The sequence below is a fragment of the Caretta caretta genome, chromosome 17 (genome assembly GCF_965140235.1).
Source record: "Caretta caretta isolate rCarCar2 chromosome 17, rCarCar1.hap1, whole genome shotgun sequence".
Taxonomy (NCBI): domain Eukaryota; kingdom Metazoa; phylum Chordata; order Testudines; family Cheloniidae; genus Caretta; species Caretta caretta.
This window is the reverse complement of record NC_134222.1, coordinates 7,866,014-7,880,769: the sequence shown is the minus strand read 5'-3', so window position 1 is coordinate 7,880,769 and position 14,756 is coordinate 7,866,014. Positions and strand designations below refer to the sequence as shown.

Below are 14,756 nucleotides of genomic sequence, written 5' to 3'. Positions count from 1 at the left end.
TTTGCACTGTATCAATTGAGGTGCAAAGAGAGGATGAAACTACAGATAACAACATCTATTTTCATTGGCAACAGGATTTAGACTTCTACCAAAGCAAAATAGATATATATAATATGAGTATAGTGGATGTATCTTTTCAGGGCTATTATACTCAGAGGACCCATTTAAAATTATTTAAAACATCAAATGAAACACAAGTTATCTAAACATCAGATTTTCTAATTTTATTAAAAACTCACAAATTTTATCCAACATGTTTTCTTTCATACAGTGAATGGTCTAATATGCACTGGAGGTCACACAAGCTTAGGTTTATTAGAACAATAAAAGACATATGAGAAATTTAATATATAAAGAAAAAAGCAGCAGCTGTTGACTGCATATTTGACCATAAAATTTAAATATTTTGGACTTTTCTTTTAAAGACACAAAAATAAAACCTGTGTGGGTCTATATAAGTCATATTAACAATTCCATGAATGTTCAACAGGACTAAAAATTAGCAAAGATGTTTGTTTGTTTAACCTTGTAACACTTTAAATAAAAAACAAAAAACACTTGCTCAGGTTGCTGGTGCAAAGCACCTTACAGTATTTGTGCTATATAATTACTTTATTTGGCAACTGTCTGGTTTTCATGTGTTTTTTTTTTTTTCTTCTTCTTCTTTGCCTTCTGTAAACAACACCTTTTACAACGAGCACAGTGAACCACAAGCCCTGCAATCTGTCATATAACATCTACAGAAAAGAAAGTGATATATTTTGGTTGGTTGCTCAAAATATTTTGCTTTTGAACAAGAGGTTCTAAAACAGGATTTATTAGTAAAACATTGAACTCCTGAATTTAACATTCTACGTAAACAGTTGACTGTTTTTAGGTCAGTAGAGTCTTTTGTTTAGGTTTTTTTGTGAAGGTAGAATACTTTTTTTATTTGTTTGTTTCAAGTCATTTTTAGTTAGAGGTCTGGTTGGCGACCTTTGTTATTATGAGGATTTTTTTGTGTGTGTAGCTTTGTGAAGGTAGAAGAGTTGATGCTGAGGGCTTTACATTTAGTATTTGTTATTTTGGCAAAATAATTAAAAAACAAAAAGTCCCACCTGATAGTCAGCAGGCTCATGTTTCTGAAGCTAAAAAGAGTTTGTTGTTGTTGAACTTTCTGAGAGACAAAATTAACAAACAAATTCATAATGCCAGAACCATCCTTAACCAGGAATACTAGCGCTCTTCACACTTCCCCCCTCCCTTTCTTTGACCTTTCTTTTGTTCTTTTTGTTTTTTAAACGAAAAGCTCCTAAGGATTGTGGCTCTTAGGGTGACATCCAACAGGGTATTCAACCTATGCCATCCTATAGCAGGGCAGCACTTTACTGTACAGCTTCACCAGTGTCTTTTCAATGGTACCAAAAAATGTCGCTTTTTTGTTTGTTTGTTACAACCATATTATGAAGATTGTCCCGGTCTATAGCAAAGCTTGCCTTGGAGTGATTTGGATTCAGTTCATTCCCACAGTAAAATTGTCTTAGGGCAAGAGAGATGTTATATTTATTCATTTCTGTACACCATAACATAAGCAGACTAGAAGATCATCACTTACTTAGACCCAGTTTGTTTTAAAGCTACCACACAGCGGCTTCATTCATTTCTGGTGGATGTGACAAGTGATTGCCATAATTAGCACCACCGTTGACGGATATTGAAGAAAACGGAGGACTTGGACCAAAAACTTCTGCAGACATGGAGTGCAAAGAACCTGGAAGGTTGGGCTCAGGGCTGGGTGAGTCTCCAGGTGGGTGCGACATTATGTCAGTGAAGCGCTGAGCCTCACTAGAAGGGTGGTGTCCGGGTAATGGGTGATCCAGTCCACCCAGAGGAGTTCCTGATGGCCCAGAAGAGGGCACAAAGGGGAGATCGACTGGTGTCTGAGCTTGAGATGAAGGGGGTCCTTGTGGGAAGAAATCATAATTGCTTCCAGGGCCATAATACTCGCTCTGATAATCTACCAGACAAAGAGAGAGAGAGAGAGAGAGAGAGGGAGGGAGAATAATGCAAAGGAACCAAGTGTAAAACAATAAAAGAACTAGATAGCCTAAAGGCAAACTAGGTGCCTTAACCTGGTCCAAAGCTAATTAAAATCAACAGGAGTCTTTCCATTGAGCTTGTTGGGCTTTGAATCAGGCCCTCAGTTAGGCACCTAAGCAAAGCCTAATGTCTCAGCACCCAGGTAGACACCGAAATAAAGTAGCTTGGCGCCCAGTAGCCCTTACTTCCCAGTTGAGCCCAATGGGAGCTGGGGACAGAACACTTTTGCCAATCTGGCCACTTCACTCAGGTGCCTAGAGAGGTGCTAAACACTTAGAAAAATCTGGCCCTGAATGTAGGTTCAGGTGCTTAGCTTCAGGGAGAGGCTGGCCTGTTAGCGTATTTCATTCCCCAGTGCCCAACTGGGCTAGCTGCTGTACCATCTTAAAACACGCAGAGTACCTCACCTGCTCCAAAGAGCTCACAGTAAGTAAAAGAATTTTGGGGTTTTAGGGTGCACTGGTATTATGTACTTTGCCCAAGCAGGGATCTGCTTCATTTTTCAAATTTTGGCAAGTCTGCAAAGGAATTCCATCCTCCTTTCTCTAAAAAAGTCACCGTTTTGATAAAAACAAAGAAAAATAAATGCACTCAATTTAAAAGCCAATACTGCTTAGCTGATATGATATTCTGCATCCTGGTCCATTGGAAAGACTTGGTTCAAATTGTTTGAGCCGGAGGGACCCATCCCAGTTGATGGGGGCCCAAAGAACACATATAGCACCTTTCCTAAATGTCTGTCATTTGATCTACTGAAATGTCCCTCAGCCCTGTTCACGATGGAGCTTTCACACCACCTCAAATTACTTTGGCCAAGGAATGTAGGGGAAACTTCACCGATTTAAATAAAGACAAAAAGGGAAAGGATGAGCAGTGAATGACTGTGAAATTAACCAGATGGCCGTTCTTTTAAAAGGCTTCTGAAAACAATACTGGCGGATTCTGTTGTTTTATGCCCGGTCCTTATTCTCACTTCAGGAAAATGCCACGGATCAAAGAGTTTATTTCTACACAGAGCCCAGCTGACTGCAGGATGGGACTACACAGGCTCTGGCTCACTACATTAGATTGCATTCTTCATTTTTGTGCCCTCGCCTTCCCTTCATTTCCCCCTCCCCCGGACTGGTTTTGCGAGGCTAAAGTGTTTGTTTATTTCCCTCACCGCCCTTTTGCGCACTAATTCCAGCTGGAGTGGAAATGGAAGGCTTTCTACACATTCTCTCGAAAGTAGCTAATTTATAATCATACAAATCTCAGGAAGAGCCACGGACCAGTCAAGGCAAGGAAGAGAGAGGTAGCCTTTCCCTTTCCCTCTTCAGAGCTTTATTTCCAGTGATTCATTAGTGGCAGCCAGAGGTTGATAATCAGTCCTGATTTCACAGCCAGTCCCCTCTTTTGTATTTACAGGGATCTGGGAAATAAGTCCTCCACCACCCAGAAATGTTAGACCTTCTATGCTTCCCCCTCCCCTTCCTAACATGCAACACACTCAAATAAGCCCTCCCCCAAACTTTGCCAATAGATTTCAACTTGGCTCTAGAAAACAGGGAGTCCATAAATATTCACAGAGTGCTCAATTATTTATGCAAGATTTCTGGAGATGAAAACAGGCCTGAAGGAGAGAAACCTCCCCTAAGAAGAATACCCAAAGCCCAGGCGGAGAGAAAATCCCCCCCCCCCACTACTAAAAAACATCGAATGAGAGCAGGGGCCATTCTCAATTGAGGGGTGACATTTTCAGCAGCTTTCCTTCCTGTCTTTTTAAATTCTCTCCTTCAGGTTGTGTGTCCCTCCAGCGGGTTAGTGCTTCCCTGATGGGAGCTACCTATCTGCCCACCTGTCCCACGTACTGAAATCCTCCCCCCTATGTGAGACGGAGAGAAAAATCTTTTGCTTCTATGCTGCGCAGCTGCCGGGGGGTGAGGGGGGGAAGCGTTCCCTGCCTGTCGCTGTTCCTGGGGGGTAGCTGGGTTTGTTGTTGGGGGGGGATCCCCCTTAGGAGAAATTTCTTCCCCTTCCAGCCCTGCCAGCTGTTGGGGCTGGGGCACTTGGCCTGACCTTTGTTTCTCTTCACCTGCGGCGCCTCTCTACCCGGCGCTCTCACCCACCTCCATAGAAAGAGAAGGGCCCGTTGGGGATGAGCTCCCCGGGCTCCAGCCGGTCCACCAGCGGCCTCATCCTGCGGGGGCTGCGGAAGAAGGCGTGCCGGCGGGCCCCCAGCGCGCTCAGCTGCTTCATGCGTCTCTCCTTGGAGCGCCGGTTCTGGAACCACACCTGGGAGCGGCAAAAGGAGACGGGAGAGATGAAAGAGCCGCCTGGGCCGGGCTGAGCTCCCCTTCCCCCCGGCAAGCGGGGCTGGCCACTCGGCCTCTCGAGCCACCCGGCACCTAGCCGCGTCCACACAGAGCCAGGGTCGTGTGTGCGCGCACCACAGCGGTACCGCGCCCCTGCACTGCCCCTCTTACAGCCCCTCTCCCCGCGGGCACAAAGGCTGCCCTTCCTTAGACAGATGCAGCCCTGCATAAAACCCAGACACACCAAGGCAGAGGCGCAGATAGATATTTTACCCTCCCCTGCAGAACAGACCCTGGGACCCGGCCCACTCAGTCCTTCACCAAGGGAAAGATTTTTATCCAGGGTTCAAACTCCCCCGCGCCAGGAACTGTCCCTTTAGTCTATGAAAAGGGAGGCAGGATTTTGACTCCCTCTGGGTGGCTCAGCCCCCACTTTCCTAGGGTTAGTTGTCGTGTTTGTTTGCTCTTTCTGCCCCCATTCCGCTCCGGTGTCAAGCCTGGCTCCATCCCGGGGTGCAACCGAATTAGGAGCCAGCACCTCTTTCCCCCCTAGGACCCTCCGCGGAGCCCCCGGGGCAGGAGAGGCGGCTGATGAATAGCAAAGTGCGTGAACCCATCTGGGCGCCGGTGACAGCCTGTATATCACTGGAGACAGGCTCCAGACAGCGACGGGTTTTTAGGGGCTTTCTGGCCCCCACCCCTGGGAAAGCCTCTGTCTTTTCTGACTTGAATTTTCGACACCCAGAATACAATGAACTGACTCCCGCTTTGTAACAGCCCAGGCGAGAGGGGGAGTCCCAGAGCCGGCAACAGTGAGAGACGTGGCTTCAGCCCAAGGCCCGCGGCGCGGGGCCGGGTCAGCTGGGGATGGGTTTTCATTCTCAAAATAAAGACAGGGCCGCCTAAAAAATGGCCTGGAAAGGCTAAACATAAATAAATAAATAAATGAAAACCTCTGGGAATCCCCGGGAGCAATTTCTCCAAGGGCTTCAGCAAGATTTAAAATAATAATAATAATAATAATAATAAATCTTTTGGCCTCGCAGACGGATTCTAAGAATGGGTTTTAAATAAAGAGGTGCGCTTTTCTTTTAAATAAAACCAAAACCAAGCCCTCAGCGCCTTAACTCCCGGGGTCACTAATTAACGCCCGCGGTCTCACATACTGGGCCGGCGAAACCCAGCTCAGGGCAAACAAAGACGGAGGTTACGCTTCTTTTAAGGGAAAAACAGCGGATACCGGTGCTCAGTCCTGTCATCTGTATTCAGGCAAAACTCACTGAAGATCAGGTCCTCTGTTGTTCCAATTTTAACAACATGGCAAATATATTTCCCATGAACAATACAACTCAGGTTACACAAACTTCCCTCCGTACACACACAGACACACACTATATTTACACATACATACATACAGCATTGAATGTATGTATGTACATTATTGTGTGTATGCATATGTAGAGTGTATATTGTGTGTATATGAATTCACATAATTATATATATACACACACATAATGTACACAGATACACCCTTTATTCATATCTATAAACAAGCTAATTAACATATACACGCACAGCTCTCTGTGTGTAGACACATATATATAGACACGTGTCTATACATATATATCTCTAAACTGTCCTCAAATGTACAGTCAGTGTTGAATTGAACATTTCAAATCAGGCCCTTGGTTCTTTGCTTATAGCACTCCAGCTGCAGGTCAAGAATGATTGAGTTAATTCTTATTACCCTGACAAGATTACTCCTAATTATCCTCACACTGAGACTCTCCAATCTAACCTCGCCTTAATGGTCCTTTAACCCCCCATTACCCCCAGCGCTGCGGGTTTATAAACCTTTTAATAATTCCAGCGCATTGTCATTCTTATTTATCCATTAACCCCTCACATTTATGGTTATTAATTTCGATACCATTCGCAGCTTCTTTAGCACTTTCTGCAAGAAGCAGGGTTGCATGTTTTTGTTAAATAAAGCCCGGTGTTAGGAGTCAAATCTCTGCAGTTTTCACGCAGGCAAAACTTCCCTTGAGCGTTGCGGGAATCTTGCTCGGGCGAAGGCTGCAGGGCTGATCCCCCGTAACGTGCACGGGTCACTGTAGGAACAGGACGGCTAGGAAAGGCCAGGACTATTTCTAGCAGCGATGGCAGTTCACATTTCTCTTCAGTTTGAGAGGGTCCGCCCAAAAGGTCACTCTAGAAATGGTAGGTTTGTTTAAAAAAAAACAACAAAAAAAACAAAAAACCACAACTTGGAAAGAATAACGCTAAATATTCCTCGATCTGGTCATCTTGAAAACCAGCGGGTACCCTTAAATTTGGGTTGGATTATTTGCTCTGCTCGAGGCACGCTGTCAATATTACAATATATTCTGGACAACTCCCTTTCCTTCATTTCTTCCTGGCCGTTTCTCCCGGGCTTACAGTACGTTTTCCTTTCCCTCTTTTCTCTGTTTTCCTGCAGAAAGACTTCCTCTGGGTGCTTCCCCGTTTTCTACTTTTTGTATGCCTTCCCGGTACAAATACTGCTGGTCCTTTTTGGAACAAAGTCAAAGCTTTATACGTTTCCTGTATATGTAAGGAGCCAAAGGAAAGGTGGGTACAAAATGCATGAAAGGTTTTAACCCTCTCAGGGATCTCTCAACCCAGCCCCACAGGAGGAAGTTCAATAAACAACAGGCTCTGACCACATAAAGCAGCTGTTTCTATATATTAGGATCAAAAACTTACATTGCAATTATATATATAAATGCCCAACTAGAACGCTGATTTCCCTTGTTTTTTCTTTCTTTTGTTTTGGAAACTGACCAGTATCCTAAACACACAAGCCTTTGCTTTCCCTTTATTACCATGGCTATGGGAGGGATAAATAGGTCTCCTGCAATTCTGTGCACAGAGTCGCTAGGGGCTAGATTCTCACACTAGATTTGCTCCAGAAGCGGCCCCGTTGATTTCAGTGGACGGAGTAAGGACTGCGCAGCGTGAGCGGGGGTCTGGGTATCTTGCCTCTCTGGAGGCTTTATTATAAAGCCAGGGGAGGCATTATTATAAGTCCCGACTCTTTAACTCGCTTGGCAAGTCAGTCCCTTCTCTCCCCTTTCATTGAGATGGTGCGGAACTGGAAAGTGCATCATTGAAAGTTTAACTTTGAAACCAGACGAATTGTATTTTGGGGGTTTGTTTGGAGACCCTCGCATGGGGCCTGACTCAAAGTCAGCAGGAGCTTTTCAGTGGGCTTTGGATGGGGCGATTAACCGACTGGAAAACCCTCCTCCCAAACACAAGCAAGCGAGCTGTACACACAAACTGGCCCCAAGGTAGCTGAGGCTGGGACTGGATTTTGGTACCTGTATGACTCGCATGTTGAGCCCGGTTTCTTGGGCCAGCTGTTCCCTGATGTGCCTGGTGGGTTTGGGGGTAGCTGCGAAGGCTGCTTTCAGTGTCTCTAGTTGTTTGGCTTTGATTGTGGTGCGGGGACCCCTTCTCTTGGCCCCCAGGTTCTGATCATCATTCTCGTTGCTGCCAGCTTCCTTGTCTGACACGTTTGCACTCTCCGAGTCTTTCGCGTCGTCTTGGGAAGGATCTTGGGAATCCGGAGACAGACTGGGGTCACTGCCGGTAGTGGCTAGGCAAAAGGAAAAGGGGTGGTGGGGGGGAATCACACTCACATCGGCTGCGCTGAGCATTGCCTTCACCCTAGCCCCACACATCGCAGGCGCTGAGTGGAGCTGAGACAGTTTTCCATGCACCTGGAAAACCTTCAGAACTTTCCCCCAGCTCCAGCCCCCTTTCCGCTCCCCCCGCGACCCCCCCCCCACTCCCTACAGTTTGGGGAAGGGCATGGGTTTCTCTGATCTTTCCTAGGGCACTCGTTTTTACTGGAAACTTGAATATCATAACCCACTCCCCATAAAAATGAGCATGAATTTAAATGCAACATCCATAGATTTTGAAGGCCGGAAGAGATCACTATAATCAACTCATCTGACCTTGTCTAAAGCTTTTTTAAAAACCTACCTCGGTGTCAAAAATGCATTCATTGTATTTCAGAGCATTGGGTGCCGGTAGATTAAATAAAAATAAAATACATTTCAACTTTTAAATCTGCCTTTCACCGCTGCAAATGTTTATCTAATTGATATTTAGTATTGATTTCGGCAAAGCAGCCCTCATATCTTGCAAGACCTCGCATCTCTTCCTCTGCCGTGATTCTACTTATAGGGACTCCAAATGCAACAGTTGCAAAATTCCAAGCGGTACAATATACCATGTATCAGATTGCAAGTGGGCACGGCAGTTGCTGGGCAATAACACTGCCTGAAATAGTTTGCCCTGTTCCTCACAGACTGCTCAAGAATCGTTCCTGTAGGAGTCAAAATTCATGCTCTGAAAATATTGCCCAGTGGCATCAATCACGTTCTCCTTTTCTATTTAATCAGACCTGAAAGGGCGTGCGACACTAGCTTGGGAGACTGGTTATAAAGTCGGAATGTAAAGGGGCAGACTTCTCTCACCCAAGATCCCCCACTCAGAAGGCTCCCATGTTATTACAAACGGAAACGAAACCGACTATGTATAGTCTGAACAAATATTTGTGTTTATAATGCACTATCAGCCTGCACCCGACAGTCATTTCTGATGGCAAAAATGTACCGTTCAAAAATTAAACGTAAGTATACAATTAAAAACGGTAAATGACTACTGATCGTCTTCCCCTTGCAATGTGCATATGTTGCATTTCAGAGCTGCACCCAAGTGACTGAGTTATCAACGCATCTGCAAATCAGGAAGGTTTCCTGCTCCCAATTTAGCTTCTATTATAAGATGGGAAAGTTGAGCTTGCTGAGGGGTGGCCCAAAATCTTTACTTGCCTATATATATATATATATATATAAATAACAAGGGAGAACAAGCAAGCAATTTTGTAGAACTTTCCTTACACAAAGAGGGATAAGAGAGAGGTCCCCTGGAGTCTTCAGGTTGATTAAAATACTATGGTGTGTATATGTGTACGTGCGCGCGCGCGCACACACACACTCACAGAGATCCAAAGCCCACTGAAATCAATGGGAGCTCTCAGTGGGCTTTGGATCAGGCCCCAAGTGCCAGACATCCCTCTTTGCAGACCCAAGCTGTATTTTAGCCTTTGGCCAGGCAGCTGGGAGCCTGGCTGGAGAGTGACTGGCAGAGGACTCCTCACCTGAGTGCAGGCTGGTCTCTTTGGCAGTATGGCTGTTATTTAGATAATCTTCTTTGCAGACAAACTTGTTCTCGTCGATAATATAGAGCTCCTCGCCGGTGGAGAGCTGTTTGTTACACATCATACAAGTAAAACAGTTCAAGTGGAACACTTTGCTCCTCGCCCTCCTGACCAAGTCACTGGGGGAGATCCCCTGGGAGCAGCCGGCACACTTGGTCCCAAAACACCTAGCAAGGGAGAAAGGGTGGAAGAACAAACACCAGGATCAGCGCGTCATATGGGTGACCCGCAAGAGTCTAGTACTAGCAGAATTTAAAAAATAAATACTGTACTAGCAGTATTTCGAAATTAATTTTTTTCTTTTTATTCGGGGGGAAAAGAAGTAGGAAATAGGGCCACATTTCGTTAAAGCTGCTAAACTTATATAAGTGAATAACCCCAGCCCCCCCCCATTGCCTTCAACGAACATTTTAAAAAAGCATTTTTTCCTATAAAAGTGCAGTGTTGATCCATGCAGAAAAATTTCCTCCATTATATTGTATTATATTGTATCTCGATCGTGAATTATGTGTTAAAAAGAAGTGATTTGGGAAGAGGATATATTGCTGGAAGATTAATTAAAACATTGCAGCTGGGTTGTGGAGAGTTTCCCCTTTAAACCTTGACACATTGATTAACGACGCTCTAATAAACATTAAGCAGAGTTTCTTATATATTATCAATTTGTCAAGGGCCTTGCATTGTGTGTGCGCGCCCTGGATGAAGGGGCTGGGTCTATAAAGACTGTAGGATTGCTTGGAACATTGGAAGGCCAGTGCTTGCATTTGATCGGTCACCACTTAAAAACTTCGGGGGAGGGAGGAGAAAGACACCCGGTTCATATATTTTAGCCTGGTTGTACAATATTAGCCTTTTGCAATACACCTGAACTCCTGGTGCAGATGAAAATATAATGCTTGTTTTAAAATAACCTATTTCCCTGTACTTGTAATAAATGTGGTTGCCATTTGCCCTACAGGCCTGTCTATGAACATTTATACACGTAGGACCATTTACATTATTTTAAAAGCAGGGGTCTATAAATCTTCCTCTAGGTTTTTAACTGAATAGAACACAGCCCCGAGAAATATTTGCAGCCCGTATCCTGTGGTTGGGATCTGCCGCACGGATCTGACAAATATTTGCACTTTACTCGGTTTGAGGACTTTAAACCATTTTTTAAAAGGAAGGCCGCCTTAGCTGAATATCCCTTGGCAATGCGGAAATGGCAGAGGGAAAAGGAGAATGCAAACGAGTATAAACCAGAGCCTTTGTGTTTCTGCATATTGAAATCAATAAATACAATTTAATTTCATAACACATAAGCAAGACAAGGAAGGAAATTTACTCGAGAGGTTTGTGTGAGAGCCAGGCACACGCTCTCCGCAAAGGGAGAGAGATCCGGCCTTTCCATTTCCATAGAGGGGACAATTTACAAGGGGGGAAAAGACCCCAAGGACAATTTAAAGAATTAGCAGATTTTTGCAAGAGAATCAAATTTTGCGGAGCGAGTCAATTTCCGTGGGCCGGGCTCTATCTCGCCAACAAGTCAGTGTGGACTGTCCCAGGCAAGACCCGGGAAGTTGAAACCCTGGTATTGCTTCTCTGCAGCGTGGCAGCTGGATCCACTATAATCACCTCGGTTTTGGGGGTGCTCTCATCCCAGAGCCGTGGATGCTGGAGGGGGGTGGGGTGGGGAAGGGAGGTGGTTGTGAAGTGTTTTTCTGACAGGGATACAGGGTGGGATGTGGATTATTACATCTGCTGCGTCGGGGGTGGGGTAAGAGGGGGATTTGTTTGTATACAGGCAGCTTCCTCTTGGAGAAACACGTTTATTATTCAAATCCAGTTATCACATATTGACTAAAAACCGCAGACAGCTTTAACGCGGCAGCCTCCACGCAGACTTCCCCCAGTTCTAGCTTTGCCCGAGAGCCTCAGATAGCAAATGTGTTATTTCCTATTGAATGATCACTTCTGAATACACAGGGGCTGCAAACAGGGGCACAAGGTTCTCCAGACAAACTTTTAAGGGACGGGGGGGGGGGGTGGATCTTTCTACTGTAGATCGCGTGGCTGTTAAAAAAAAATCGTAATCGAGGCGGATATTGCATTCTTCCTGTAATATCGTTTAAGTAACGTCCTCACTGATAAGGAGGGCATCAAACTCCCAAAGCAGAGCGCTGGCTTTTCCTCTTATCATCAAAGTTAAATCCAGCCGAAGAGAGTGTGATTTGTTTTTAAAAAGTCTCTCAAATATACAAATAATTGCGCTTGTGATATTAGCTTTTCGTCAATATAATGCACTTCAGTTGGCGGGGAAAAACGCGGGGAAGATTCTTGTCTCTTCCGTATTTTAGGGACTTTTTAAAAAGACTTGCACTTTGCCTGGCAGCAGCGAAAACTGCATTTTATCTGGGCCTTTCAACTCCCAGTGCTCCAAAGAACTCAATGGCAAACTCCCATTGATTTCCATAGGGCCAGGATTTCACCCCAAGACTGGCAACGTAGGGCAAGGGAGAGATCACGTACATGATCTTATTTTAAGGATAACGATGTACACCTCTGGCCAACGATCATTTTAATGCCCCTCGTAAGCCCCAGGGAAATATTGTTAAATACATGGGGGCTACGCAATTCTTAGATTTGTTTTAAAGATGGGGGAGGATGTTTCATTGGATAATCGTTCCTGTTGGGTCTAGGATCACAATACAATATAGTCTGGTGATTCTAACATTTGCAGGTAGACTAAATAATATGAATTACCTCCCTTTCCCCCCCAAATAAACAACAACAAATTCTCTGGGAAGTTGTAAAATGTTATGAAACTGCAGGGGAGCGGGGGGGGGGGGGGGCTAGATCTTCTAATCCCTATAATTCTCTCTGAAGTGTAACCGAGGGAGGAGAGCACCCGGCTTGCGGCAGAGAATCGTCCTTTGGTGGCTGATTTAAACCAGACCAGACTCTGCACCCACTGGGTTGGCATTACACGCTAGAGACTGGGGTGTTTTTTTTTCCCAGAGGAAGAAGCCAGTTCTAGTCCCTGCCACTCTCACCAGCCCCCGCCTTTGAAATGGGCACAGAAAGAGACGGCCCAAAAGAAACCTCAGCTGGATCGTTTCTCTTACTTATATTTTCTGGGGGAGGAGAGGGGGACCGGGGGTAGATACAAGGCGGGGGGCGGGGGTGTCTCTCAGGAATCAGGCCTTTTAAGGCGCACCCAAGAAGTCACTAGTTCAAAGCGAACTTTGGAACGGAAGTTTTTTCCCTGCTCTGCGCCCAGGGGCCCGGCCCTTGACGGACACACGCCAACGATCCGCGATAACCTCTCCGCTCCCCGGGGCGCTGGACAGCCGAAGAGGTGACCCCAGCCGCCTTTCTCTCCTCCTCTCCCTCGGACATTTCCCCTTTGCCAAGGCAAACTCATGCCCGCCCTCTCCGGGTAACACTGCAACAAACCCAAAGGCCCTCCCTCCTTTTGCACCCTTCCCACGACATCACCTTGAGCAAGAGAGCTGAAGGATATTTGTGTGTGCGCGCTGGGGAGAGGCCCAGGATGGGGAATACAAAAATAATAATAATAATAATAATAATAATAAAAAAGCATCGCTCCTATTAAAAAAATGGGTTAAAAAGGAGAATTGTGAGCCACGGCTTCCGGCGGGGGAGTCCGGTACTTACCGAAAGAAGTCGTTTTTGCAGTAAAGCTTGCCTTCTCTGGAAAAGCATTTCTCTGTCAAATTGCATTTACATTCACAGCACTGAACACACTTCACATGCCAAGCCCTGTCCAGTACATTCAACAAAAACCGGTCCAAGATGGGCCGTTTGCAGCCGGCACAGTGCACCATTGTCTTTGGTTATTTTGAGAGTGGGGGGGGTTGGCTCCCAGATGTCAAGCAAAAAAAAAAAAAAAAAAAAAATTAAAAAAAGAAGAGATTACACCAGCGTCGGTTTTTGTGTGTGTTTTAAAAGCCTTGCAGGAGAAAAGGGGGGAAACAAAAGGGGGAAAGGGAGGGAGAAAATCTTCTTTCAAATGTCCTAGCAGGGGTACACAAATCCCCAAAGAAAAGAAACAAAAACAAAAACACCGACGGCCCAGCTTTTCAATACAACAGCAGAATCCCGGCCAATAAAATAATAATTAATAATAATAAAAAACCAACAATAACACAGATCAACGCGCATCAAAATAATAATAATAATAATTAATAATTAAAAAACAAATGCGATGAGTTTTCTCAGGTCTGAGGTAGAGCAGTCAGGAGTCAAAGTGCATCTGCTTTTCCCAACGAGAAATCAAAAGGAAGGAACAAAAAAAATAAAATAATCAAAAGGAGCTTTGGATCCTAACCTAGTCTCATTGCCCTAATCTGTCATGGATGCCGCCCCGGAGAGGGAGGGAGGGGGGAGATGCTTGTTGTTATATAGACAGATATATTTTCATACTATAAATCAGCCAGATGTATCTCCTCTCGCTGGATGTGGCTACAGTCTTCTTGACACAAGTTCAAACGCCCCCTTGTATATTTCAGCAAGACAGGTTTACCTACCCCTGTTTATTTGTCTAGTCCACTAGTCAAAACTCCTAGCCTTGTCCATGCAGAGACAACAGTGCATTGCATGCTTTTTGTTGTGGTGGCGGTGGTGGGTTAGTTTTGTTGTTGTTGGCTTTTTGTTTGTTTGGCTTTTGGTATTTTTTTTTGTTTGTTTTTTTGTTTTGTTTTGCTCTCTTGACAGTCTTCTGCGCGGCGCTCGGCGAGGTGTTCCAACCGGCGGGCGAAGAGGCGGGTCTGCAGGGCCGGAGGCTCTGGTTAAGAAAAAGAAAGGTCTTTGAAGAGGCGAGCCTCTCTCTCCCGTCTGGCGTGTGCGTGTCGCTCTCTGCGCGGCTCCGATCCCCGCTCCAGGCAGCTTCTCGCTGGACTGCATGTTCCCGGCAGCCTAGGAGCCAGAGCCTTATGCACCGATCTCCCACGTCACGGCCGCGGCCAGCCAATCGCCGTCCCGCTGCCCTCCTCCCACCTCAGCAACCCATTAAGCATCCTTCCCAAGCTGGGATGGTACAGTGAGACCCATTTATAGAGAATAAGAGGAAGCGACCCATTGTCAAAATTGTTAGGTAAGGCCAC

General features: G+C 45.5%; 1 protein-coding gene across 2 annotated transcripts; it reads right to left on the bottom strand.

Annotated features, from left to right (window-relative positions):
• Nucleotides 1-209: 209 nt before the first annotated feature.
• On the bottom strand, nucleotides 210-14,753 carry LHX1 (LIM homeobox 1). 2 transcript variants are annotated; one of them, XM_048824113.2, is made up of 5 exons: nucleotides 13,309-14,753; nucleotides 9,589-9,815; nucleotides 7,736-8,013; nucleotides 4,188-4,353; nucleotides 210-1,996 (listed from the first exon to the last, which is right to left on the bottom strand). In XM_048824113.2, the coding sequence occupies exons 1-5, from the start codon at nucleotides 13,476-13,478 to the stop codon at nucleotides 1,617-1,619; spliced, it is 1,221 nt and encodes a 406-aa protein (XP_048680070.1). In that variant the 5' UTR covers nucleotides 13,479-14,753; the 3' UTR covers nucleotides 210-1,616. The 2 variants fall into 2 exon arrangements, with proteins under 2 accessions (XP_048680070.1, XP_048680071.1); XM_048824114.2 differs by having other exon boundaries at nucleotides 7,736-7,971.
• Nucleotides 14,754-14,756: the final 3 nt, after the last annotated feature.

Excerpts from the sequence above, each read along its gene's own strand:
- LHX1 (XM_048824113.2), bottom strand. The coding sequence starts at position 13,478 with ATGGTGCACTGTGCCGGCTGCAAACGGCCCATCTTGGACCGGTTTTTG. Across the intron at positions 4,354-7,735 it reads TCAACATGCGAGTCATACAG|GTGTGGTTCCAGAACCGGCG; the intron begins GTACCAAAATCC and ends TGCCGCTCCCAG. Across the intron at positions 1,997-4,187 it reads GCCCTTCTCTTTCTATGGAG|ATTATCAGAGCGAGTATTAT; the intron begins GTGGGTGAGAGC and ends TTTGTCTGGTAG.